Source organism: Physella acuta, unplaced genomic scaffold, assembly GCF_028476545.2.
Source record: "Physella acuta isolate Inbredline_101_S28 unplaced genomic scaffold, ASM2847654v3 ptg000481l, whole genome shotgun sequence".
Classification (NCBI taxonomy): Eukaryota; Metazoa; Mollusca; class Gastropoda; family Physidae; genus Physella; species Physella acuta.
The window spans coordinates 247,295-260,122 of NW_026732000.1; the positions used below are offsets into that span (position 1 = coordinate 247,295).

Here is a 12,828-nt window from a genome sequence, read left to right on the forward strand (position 1 = left end):
GGCCAAAGTTCAGTAGAACGTGCCAACTAAGATGTTCAAACATGATGATGACATGAATGCAGACAGATGAATCAGCTCATTGGGCTGAGAGTCATATGAAAAATCGTAAATTTCAACAAGGAATCCAACAATCGCCATACGAAGCCTTGTTTGGTTCAAAGCAAAAGTGGGACTTAGCACTTCAAATCTACCAAGAGAGGATCTCAATCTCGATAAGAAGATCTTGAGAACATTGAACAAGAAATTGAGGTTACCATAAATGCAACGACATCCACAGCTAACACATCTGCTGCCGTGGCAATAATGTGGCCAGCAGATTCTGTATAGTTTGTAAAAAACATTGTAGTGCCGCCCATTCTTGTGGATACTGCGACAAGGATGCCCATGCTATTTGCGGAATACCCAAGAACGTGCCAACTAAGATGTTCAAACATGATGATGACATGAATGCAGACAGATGAATCAGCTCATTGGGCTGAGAGTCATATGAAAAATCGTAATTTTCAACAAGGAATCCAACAATCGCCATACGAAGCCTTGTTTGGTTCAAAGCAAAAGTGGGACTTAGCACTTCAAATCTACCAAGAGAGGATCTCAATCTCGATAAGAAGATCTTGAGAACATTGAACAAGAAATTGAGGTTACCATAAATGCAACGACATCCACAGCTAACACATCTGCTGCCGTGGCAATAATGTGGCCAGCAGATTCTGTATAGTTTGTAAAAAACATTGTAGTGCCGCCCATTCTTGTGGATACTGCGACAAGGATGCCCATGCTATTTGCGGAATACCCAATAAAGCAGACGGAGGGTACGGAGTAAATATTACCTGCAGATTGTGTCACAATAAACAAGACATCATGGACAACAGGTCAGCAGCTCATACTAGCTTGCAAACTCAAGGTGCTAAGATGCTTAAAACATCAAATACAAAATTTCAACAAGCTGAAGTGGATGACGATGAGCGCATCCGTATACCAGATGTTGACAGAGGTCGCGGTGATCCCCGAAGCGTCATTTCGGTTGTCATGAGCGTCGAGGTCGCTTTCTACTATTTAGGAACGGAACATGGTGTCCTAAACCAACTGCATGCTAGAAGTGATTTTTCACTTCTACACAAAAAACTTCTCTTATTATCGGCAGTTGGAACTGAGAAAAAATCAATACGAACCACAATCCATCGCTTCTCCACAATCATTGACCGACGGCCAAGGCAAACAAAAATAGCTGCAACTGTATAAATAACGAGCTATTATGTAATTCTAAATGCCATAAAAGTTCACCTAGTTGCAACAAGTGATAATGATGATTGATTGAGACTATAGTACAATAAAATATTTGAATGTTTCTGTCTTTTACTTTAATGAATAATCAATAAAGACTTAATTTCATGATCCTTACGGTATAAAAAAAAACCCAAATCTGCTCATGAGCTTTTAATTCGGACTTTGGCCGGTCGTCCGTAGCCAGATGATCTTCTAATTCAGACTTTGGCAGGTCCACCATGGCCAGTCCGCGGATTGGCCGGCCAATGGCCGAAATCAAGCAAAGTTTCGGACTTTGACCGGTCAATTGGAGGCGCTGTTGGCCAATGCATTCATTGGCCGGCCAATCCGCACATTGGCCGACTGATTTCGGGCTTTGATCGTAACATTTACATTAATATTTACATATTAATAAAAATAAAATTTTGTCTGATCTGCACCTGAGGACAAATAGACATTTAAAAATTAATCGCTTACCTGGTAAAATCAAGAAACAAAATAATTTTGTATGTAATGTTGTCTCAGGCTCATAACAGTTTTCATCGACAAAAGCAGATATTGTTTCAATTATTCTCAAGTATTTCCTTTCAAAAGCGTTAAATAATATGTGTAGTAAATATACTTTGAAGCAATGTTTAGATTTTTTTTTAGTAGCACTAGGATATTGTCTATCAAATTTAGAACAATTCATATCACTATATTGGTCAATTACTTGCAAAACATGTTTGAGTAATAAATATACTATTTTGTCATGTGAATTGTCCGATGCAATCATTACAGCATCCAATCCATCTGCTTCAACACGAATAAAATCAGCTCCGCCATTGATAAGTAACTCTACTATTTTGTCATGTCCATTCTGTGAAGCAAGCATTAAAGCATCCCATCCATCTTTATCCACGCGATTAATATCAGCTTCGCCATTGATAAGTAACTCTACTATTTTGTCATGTCCATGTCTTGATGCAATCATAAAAGCATCCTGCCCATCTGCTTTAACACGTTTAATATTAGCCCCGCTGTTGATAAGTAACTCAACTATTTTGTCATGTCCATCCTCTGAAGCAAGCATTAAAGCATCCCGTCCATCTTCATCCACACGTTTAATATCAGCTCCGCCGTTGATAAGTAACTCTACTATTTTGTCATGTCCATTTCTTGATGCAATCATTAAAGCATCCGATCCATTATTGGTTACACGATTAATATCAGCTCCGGCGTTGATAAGTAACTGTACTATTTTGTCATGTCCATTTCTTGATGCAATCATTAAAGCATCCGATCCATTATTGGTTACACGATTAATATCAGCTCCGGCGTTGATAAGTAACTCTACTATTTTGTCATGTCCATTCTGTGAAGCAAGCATTAAAGCATCCAATCCTTCTGCTTCAACACGTTTAAGATCAGCTCCGCTGTTGATAAGTAACTCAACTATTTTGTCATGTCCATTCTGTGAAGCAAGCATTAAAGCATCCCATCCTTCTGCTTCAACACGTTTAAGATCAGCTCCGCTGTTGATAAGTAACTTTACTATTTTGTCATGTCCATTCTGTGAAGCAAGCATTAAAGCATCCCATCCTTCTGCTTCAACACGTTTAAGATCAGCTCCGCCGTTGATAAGTAACTCTACTATTTTGTCATGTCCTTTGCTTGATGCAATCATTAAAGCATCCGATCCATCTGGTACAACACGTTTAATATCAGCTCCGCCGTTGATGAGTAACTCTACTACTTTGGCATGTCCATTAAATGAAGCAAGCATTAAAGCATCACTTCCAACTACTTTAACACGTTTAATATCAGCTCCGCTGTTGATAAGTAACTTTACTATTTTGTCATGTCCATTCTGTGAAGCAAGCATTAAAGCATCCAATCCTTCTGCTTCAACACGTTTAAGATCAGCTCCGCTGTTGATAAGTAACTCAACTATTTTGTCATGTCCATTCTGTGAAGCAAGCATTAAAGCATCCCATCCTTCTGCTTCAACACGTTTAAGATCAGCTCCGCTGTTTATAAGTAACTTTACTATTTTGTCATGTCCATTCTGTGAAGCAAGCATTAAAGCATCCCATCCTTCTGCTTCAACACGTTTAAGATCAGCTCCGCCGTTGATAAGTAACTCTACTATTTTGTCATGTCCTTTTCTTGATGCAATCATTAAAGCATCCGATCCATCTGCTTCAACACGTTTAAGATCAGCTCCGCTGTTGATAAGTAACTTTACTATTTTGTCATGTCCATTCTGTGAAGCAAGCATTAAAGCATCCGATCCATTGTTGGTTACATGATTAATATCAGATTCGTTGGTAATAAGTAACTCAACTATTTTGTCATGTCCATTCTGTGAAGCAAGCATTAAAGCATCCCATCCTTCTGCTTCAACACGTTTAAGATCAGCTCCGCCGTTGATAAGTAACTTTACTATTTTGTCATGTCCTTTATGTGAAGCAAGCATTAAAGCATCCAATCCATCTGGTACAACACGTTTTATATCAGCTCCGCCGTTGATGAGTAACTCTACTACTTTGGCATTTCCATTAAATGAAGCAAGCATTAAAGCATCCCATCCATCTACTTTAACACGTTTAATATCAGCTCCGCCGTTGATAAGTAACTCTACTATTTTGTCATTTCCATGTTTTGATGCAATCATTAAAGCATCCTTCCCATCTTCATCCACGCGTTTAATATCAGCTCCGCCGTTGATAAGTAACTCTACTATTTTGTCATGTCCATTCTGTGAAGCAAGCATTAAAGCATCCTGTCCATCTTCATCCACAAGTTTAATATCAGCTCCGCCGTTGATAAGTAACTCTACTATTTGGTCATGTCCATTCTGTGAAGCAAGCATTAAAGCATCCTGTCCATCTTCATCCACAAGTTTAATATCAGCTCCGCCGTTGATAAGTAACTCTACTATTTGGTCATGTCCATATCGTGAAGCAAGCATTAAAGCATCCTGTCCATCTTCATCCACAAGTTTAATATCAGCTCCGCCGTTGATAAGTAACTCCACTATTTGGTCATGTCCATTCTGTGAAGCAATCATTAAAGCATCCTGCCCATCTTCATCCACAAGTTTAATATCAGCTCCGCCGTTGATAAGTAACTCTACTATTTTGTCATGTCCATTCTGTGAAGCAAGCATTAAAGCATCCTGCCCATCTTCATCCACAAGTTTAATATCAGCTCCGCCGTTGATAAGTAACTCTACTATTTTGTCATGTCCATACTGTGAAGCAATCATTAAAGCATCCTGCCCATCTTCATCCACTAATTTAATATCAGCTCCGCCGTTGATAAGTAACTCCACTATTTGGTCATGTCCATTCTGTGAAGCAATCATTAAAGCATCCTGCCCATCTTCATCCACAAGTTTAATATCAGCTCCGCCGTTGATAAGTAACTCTACTATTTTGTCATGTCCATACTGTGAAGCAATCATTAAAGCATCCTGCCCATCTTCATCCACTAATTTAATATCAGCTCCGCCGTTGATAAGTAACTCCACTATTTGGTCATGTCCATTCTGTGAAGCAATCATTAAAGCATCCTGCCCATCTTCATCCACAAGTTTAATATCAGCTCCGCCGTTGATAAGTAACTCTACTATTTTGTCATGTCCATTCTGTGAAGCAATCATTAAAGCATCCTGCCCATCTGTATCCACACGATTAATATCAGCTCCGCCGTTGATAATTAACTCCACTATTTTATCATCTCCATTATTCGAAGCAAGCAGAAACGCTTTACCTTCATCTTCATCTACACGATTAATATCGGTTTTGCTGGTGATAAGCAAATCTGCATTATTAGTATCATGTCCAACCTTTGATGCCATAGTTGAAATGTTTAATTCACCTTTAATCATAATATTAACATCCTCTCCTTTTTTAATAAGCTATCCTATAATTGTATCATTATCATAATGCGTTGAAAGAACTTTGAAAAAAAGTAATGGACCGTGCCGGATGCTTCTATAAGCAAGCTGGTCTTTTTTTTATCTTCAGTTCATGATGCAAGAGAGTATTATAATTTTCCAAACAGCCATTAAAACACCATAACACTGAGTTTTTTCTTTAGAACTATTTATTGGTGCCTAAGCATTTAGCTAAGCATGATTACCTACTAATTGTCTTTATTAATAATGCAGTTTCATATTAGCACCAGCTCTTTGTCGATCTTTTCTTGTTGTATTTTTATAGGCTGAATTTATTATCACACTTTATTAAAATGTCGACTTGTTTGTATTTCAAAATACAATCATTAATTCATCCTCTTTGAGTTTGATTTTCTTAATTAAAATATTTGTTTTAGCATTGTTTCCTAAATTTTATTAGATTAGTTTCAAATCTCTTAGCCGATATCAAACGGTCCTGTGGTATACCATACTTTTAGCAGCAAACAGATCCTAATTTATTCATTTAATTTGGCAACATAGTTCATCAAAAAATAGACTTTTAATTTTAGGAAAAAAGAAATGTATTTGAATAGCTTGTCTTGGCATTTGTATTAATTTCTTGTAAGACGTTGTAATCACATTTCATTTTTTTTTACTTTTTATTGCGCACCTTGCTATGTTGCGTTAGTGTCACCTTAATTCAGTTTCTTCCTTATCAAAGAACATATATTTTCATTTCGTACAAAGTTGTTTTACACAATGTGTCGTCTTTTAAAAGAATGTCGTTGCTATGTACTTGACTTATTAACAAGCGAAGCCTTAGTATAGTTTTGAATTCATTTGATGAGTTCACCTGAAAAAAAAAATCTTATCACATCTCGATTCCCAATGCTTTAAGTTGCATAGCTCAATATGTAAACAATTCCTTAAAGCCAAGATAAAAAAATGAATCTTTCAAGTTACAAGTCGTGTTCACTGTCGTCGGCCACGACGACTCATTACAATACTCGTACATGAAGTAAAACGTAGTTGTCTTAAAGCATTGAAGAAAGCAGGGATGTATTAGGAGGTTACAAAATCAACAGCAGAGAACCGGACAAAAAGGGAAATTATGGTTGAGGCACGATAATACTCAAAGAGATTTAAGTAAGAAGGTACTTGATATAAAATGACATATGTAATTTAATGTTAGAAATTTGAAACATAAAGGTACATTCTAGCAAAATGTAACTTTTGAAAATGTAGGTATTTAGTTTTAAAACAAACAGAAAATAACGTGGAGAAATGTATCCTTGTGTAGAACACGTTAAACATGACTCCAGTTAATCGTACAAAAAGTTAATATCAAGAAATGTACACAAATACTAAATTCAAATTTAAGAATATGTAGGAGTGTTTTAAGTGGATGTTGATGATGGTAACACGATGAGTATAGCAAACAATACTTATGGTAGCTTGCTGATAAACACACATACATATATACACGCACACTCGCTCGCATGAACTCTCGCATACACACGAATACTATGTGTTATACATGTCTACTTGTATGATTTCGAATGGTTTTCAATTTGAAATTATTAGTATAATACATATTCTCCAGAGAGAGCGATTATGGTACTAGTTTATTGATAGGCAATGATATGTAATAAACGTCAGAGATAAATTAATCGCTGGAAAACGACCACGGGTTTAATTATATATTTTTAACGTTCTGTAAATGGCTATCAACAATTAACGCAAAATGAATCAACGTAAATATATATGACAATTATAAGCCACTTAGCACTTTGTAAAGCAGATAGCTAACATAAAAGACAACACAAATAATCGCATTACTCTATATAGTATGTACTCTCTCTAAACTTTACCCGCTGTTCTCTATAGCATTCTATGTATCGTATGGATATATAACGGTCAACTGTCTTTGTTATTTCCTTCCCAATGCATGGCGTAATTGGTCATTTATATTGTCAGCCCAGCATGGGTCATCGCTATAAATCTACGACTAAGCTTAGTGTGTGTGTCCCATATGTGCCTCGTGATAGTGTACATCAGGGGTCTCCAAACTACGGCCCGCGGGCCAGATGCGGCCCGCGATGTCCTCTCATCCGGCCCGCGGAGATCTTTTTGTGCACGGAAAAAACGTTTGTTGGTGATGGCTGAGGAATTTTGCCCAGAAAAATCAAAGACATGCCTGGAAGAAACTGGCCCCCGAACTGAAATTTGATAGGTAATCCGGCCCTCGGACTGAAAAGTTTGGAGACCCCTGGTGTACATGATGTACCACGAAGTCATATTCAGTGTCAGACGCTTCATGTATCTTTAACATCTGACAACAATCTACAAGAACTAAAAACACAACCGTGTACTCGTTAACAAAACATTTTTTTAACTCCACTTTGCCTAGTTTCACCTTGACCCTATTTCCCCAATTCTCATGTTAAGAACAATAAGGGAGAGGGGGCTTTCTTAACCCATTAACTACGTTACACTCTAGCCTGTACATTGGGTGGCGCGATTAAGTGGGTCAACTTTAAATAAACTATAACAAATTGTGTTTAGTAAGTGAACTTAAAAAAAAACTACGTTTGGACGAATTAATTAACAGATAAGTAAATGTGCAAACCGAAGCAAAGTGCAGTGAAATTACGCGGAAGTGATCTCCTATACACGTACTAGTATATTCCTTATAAAACAGTAGGGGGAGGATTGCTACAAATAAAAATATGATTTATTGAACATACATTTCTACATACTAGCATTTTAGTTATGTTCAGTTGTGTTTATTTAGTACACATTTCTTGTAATCGAGAGTCAAATGGAGACTATTTACACATAATACTTTTATGAATGAAGATTTAGATGTAAGATACATACATGTTTTATCCCAGTTACGTTGACAGGCGCACACAACATTGACCTATTTGACAACTGTACTAAAGCATGGAGGAGAGGAGTGTCTGTTAGGTTGCTGGGTGAAACGGTTGCATCTGGCTTAAAATTATTTAAAGCTGTTCGTGACTTTAGCTGTCGTCCTTGCGTTAGATAGACGAGTACTGGGTCAGTTGCAACGGTTGGTTGATTTAGGGTCGCGTACAGACTAGGTTTGAAAAAAAAAGCTTCGGACGCTAAACAATGTAAGGAATATCATGGTTGACCAAAGCTTTTATTGAAATATATGTGTTTGTTAATTTTCTTATTTTCAGTGGATTTAAAAGCTTGTTATCTGTTATTATAAAGGTTATTATATTTATTTTACTATCCTTTTTTCGTAACTCGTTCTATATAAATGCCTACACATTTTACACACAATAGAGAAGACAATTTAAATACAGCTAAATACGAAAGAATATATACATTAATGTTAGAAAATAAATACAGTACATCCAACAAATCACCCCACCCTCCTCGTTTAAAACAATATAAGATATATTTTACTTTATCAATAAATACGTTTGTATAATTTAAGTTCTTAAACTAATAAAAATGACAACACACCATATTAGATGATGGGTCTAGGGCAGAAGGAAAAACCCGACACAGTCGACTACACATGTTCACAAGACGACTACGACACTCAATTAACTTGCGTGTAGGTGTAGACACTGTAGAGACAAGTGGTCTATAGACTCCATGTTTTGAATACAGCAGTATGTTTTTAAACGTTCTATAATACAATGGTACTAAAATGTCTAGGTACCTCTGTATTTGGTTTATTTATATGTATTTATGTGAACAGGTTTATGTTTACAAATTTACTATCAAACATAAATCACCGTTTTAAAATCTTCATTTTGTTTTCGTCTTATATACTACTAATGATTAATTTAAAAAAAAACAACAATAAGAAACATGTTTTACCTGCTAAAAATAAACTGCTGTGTGTGAGCAAACTAAATCACAAGTGCTTCAGGCAAACGTAACCAGCACACTGTCGAGCAGATAAACTTTGCTACAGAACACACATCATGCGATGTTTGAATTGGTTGGTTTTTTAGTGGCTATTATTTAAATTGTTAATTAAAGAATCGATAAAATCGATATATTGATAATCGATAAAGCGGCGCCCCAAGGAAATAATTTTTTAGGAACTTCATTAACGTTATGCCAACACAAAATTTACTACTCTACAAAAGTATGAAGGCACTTTAAAATGAGCAGTGTAAATTGTGGTTAGGTACTAATCATTATTTGTTTGAAAGAAAGAGGTGTAGTTTCGTCACTATTCTTCAAACTATACATACGCAAATAAATTATTGTTGAATTTTAAATGCCTAAACTAGCAATGATATGCATAGCAAAGTATGCTTATTATCGATTTTGATCTCCACAATTACACCGAATTAAATATATATATATATTCATTTGATAGCAAGCTTAGGAAAAATATAAAAACATCTAACTCGAAACTTGCTAGTACAGGTAGACTATACCAAAACCATATCACGGGGGTGGTCATGGGAGCGTGTAGGGAGAAGTCAAGTGGTAGTTGTAGTTAGATGGTGTTAGTAGACAGTCATGTGTAGTTATGGTAGGAGTCGATTTGATGTATAAATAAAAACTGTATTATATTGAATTGCACCTTTTGTGTAATTTTACAAACTGTACCAGGCGTATATAAGAATAGGCGATCTCCGCAGAAGGAATATATACAGTATGTTCATGCCGGAGCATTACAGTTATATAGAATATAATATTTCTTCAAGCCCACCTTCACATTTGGAAGAACTCCACCTTTACTGTCAGTATACGTCTGCTGTTAACTATTTCAGTAGATATCACGGTTTACTAATTTAGTGCTATAAAATTAATATATTGAACCAACTTGTGTTAACTGTCTTAGGTGACTTAAAGACAGAAATTTAGTTTACATTGAAATTAGAACAAATATATTAGAATATGGTTTATGATATGGGTAGACATAATAACACTTCGATAACATTAAATTAATCAAGTGCAATTTATTATTTTGTGCAAAAGTCGGCCAAGATTTTGACATTCGTTCAATTTTTTTTCTTGTCACCAGAAAACACGAACTAACTTGACTTATTGTTCAAATCGTAGAGCCAAAAATTATTTTATAAAATCAATCAACCGAAGCCTAAATTACTGTTCTTGTATTGATCAAGCGACGAATGTGTAAAATTACGGCATACTTTGACCTACCTAACATGTTGGAGACAACTAGATAGAACTTCTTTATCAATTAACACGAGACAACTATATAGAACTTGTTTATTAATTAACACGAGACAACTAGATAGAACTTCTTTATTAATTAACACGAGACAACTAGATAGAACTTCTTTATTAATTAACACGAGACAACTAGATAGAACTTCTTTATTAATTAACACGAGACAACTAGGTAGAACTTCTTTATTAATTAACACGAGACAACTAGATAGAACTTCTTTATTAATTAACACGAGACAACTAGATAGAACTTCTTTATTAACTAACACGAGACAACTAGATAGAACTTGTTTATTAATTAACACGAGACAACTAGATAGAACTTCTTTATTAATTAACACGAGACAACTAGATAGAACTTCTTTATTAATTAACACGAGACAACTAGGTAGAACTTCTTTATTAATTAACACGAGACAACTAGATAGAACTTCTTTATTAATTAACACGAGACAACTAGGTAGAACTTCTTTATTAATTAACACGAGACAACTAGATAGAACTTCTTTATTAATTAACACGAGACAACTAGATAGAACTTCTTTATTAATTAACACGAGACAACTAGATAGAACTTGTTTATTAATTAACACGAGACAACTAGATAGAACTTCTTTATTAATTAACACGAGACAACTAGATAGAACTTGTTTATTAATTAACACGAGACAACTAGATAGAACTTCTTTATTAATTAACACGAGACAACTAGATAGAACTTCTTTATTAATTAACACGAGAGGAATGTGGTGTAGATATGACATCTGAGTGTTTCATCATGATTACTTTGGGCCTGAGAGGGGTACATTTCAAACATTGACGTAAGCCTGGACTTATAATACCGGGGTTCAAACATTTTTACACGCCCTTCTCCATTCCCTTCACACACCTACACACACATATTGCTGGTGTTAAAAATAAAACAATTATTATATTGTGTCTAGTGGTGCCGATCACAATGTGCTACATACATTAACACTATAGACTAGAGCAAAGTAAAATCCTGCAGCAGCGATCGAAGAATACGTCATTGATTTTTTTGTTCACTGTATAGATGGGTGTAGATAAAACCGCTGGAGTCACGTCACTGAACTGTAAAGTTTGGCTTGGCTGTAGCCTACCTACGTGTGTCCCGTTGTGCTAAAATCGATAAGATTTAATTACAGAGATCTCAGGTGTCAGTGGATAAGATTTCATGTTCAAACCAACCCAAACCAGGTCCTGCTACCTTAGTGTAAATATTCAATCAGCTTTAAAAATATATAGCAGAGCTGTTAACTATACTACAAAAACTTGATTTTGATATTCTTTGTGGTAAAGAAGTAACAAAAATTGTTTAATATTAGCCTATTTGAAATTTTTAAAAAGTATTAATTTAAATAAAAAGACTGTATAACTCATAAAAAAATATCAGCGGATACTAGTATATACTTTTTATTTAAGAATTTTTAAAAAAAGGCCGATTATAGCCAGGAAAAGATGCGCATGCGCAACTAATCCTAATCCTAACCCTAACCCTAACCCTAACCTTAACCTTAATCCTACCCCTACCCCTACCCCCAACCCTAACTCTAACCCTAACGCTAACCCTAGCCCTAATCCTGACTCAACTATTAAGTTCACTACGCATGCGCAGAACTATCTTTTGCCGACCAAATGGAGACGCTTGGGCGTAGAAAAAAATATATGAACCCTCATTTAAGATAAAAAATATTATGTTTTACCTAACATTTTTTAAAAATATGTCTTGCATAAACCTGCCCAAATAACGTAAATAAAATGGGGTGTATCAAAAACATTATACATTCATCCTCCATTCAATTTTTCTAATTTCATGTAATCTATGGTTTATAGAGCAAACTAGTTATTTAACGTGCTTTGAATTTTTCAGCGCTAACATTAACCAAAGACTAGCGCATATAAGGGAATAGAGCACGTTGATCTCACACATGTCACTCTAAAACAATACACGGCTGCCAACTAATAGAGCGCTATATTGAGACACTCTATATTTAACTCGAACCAATCAATATCAATAAGAAATCGTTGACATAAAACCTATTAAAGTTATTTAAACATAAATGTAAGGAGATATTTATTATTATAGTTATGATAAACATCCATCTAACCCAAGAAAAAAATGTGTTTAGATGAACTGAATATATTTTTATTTGAATAAACAAAATTCATTATTTATTAAAACACTACTACCTATTAAAGTTATTTAAACATAAATGTTAGGAGATATTTATTATTTTAGTTATGATAAACATCCATCTAATCCAAGAAAAAAAATGTGTTGGGATGAACTGAATAGGCTATATTTTCATTTGAATAAACAAAAATTAATCATTTATGGAAACAATACCTACTTAAATAGTTCAAACTCATTATTTGATTATGAGTTATGTGTACAACAGAATTACTGCAATATGGACTGTCTAAAATAAATAGAAACA

At 35.1% G+C, this 12,828-nt stretch overlaps 1 protein-coding gene across 1 annotated transcript; it reads right to left on the reverse strand.

The window, feature by feature from the left end:
- Positions 1-1,922: 1,922 nt before the first annotated feature.
- LOC131944099 (serine/threonine-protein phosphatase 6 regulatory ankyrin repeat subunit B-like) lies at positions 1,923-9,120 on the reverse strand. Its single transcript, XM_059304607.1, has 3 exons — positions 9,035-9,120; positions 2,207-6,023; positions 1,923-1,934 (listed from the first exon to the last, which is right to left on the reverse strand). The coding sequence occupies exons 2-3, from the start codon at positions 5,138-5,140 to the stop codon at positions 1,923-1,925; spliced, it is 2,946 nt and encodes a 981-aa protein (XP_059160590.1). The 5' UTR covers positions 5,141-6,023; positions 9,035-9,120.
- Between the last annotated feature and the right edge of the window lie 3,708 nt (positions 9,121-12,828).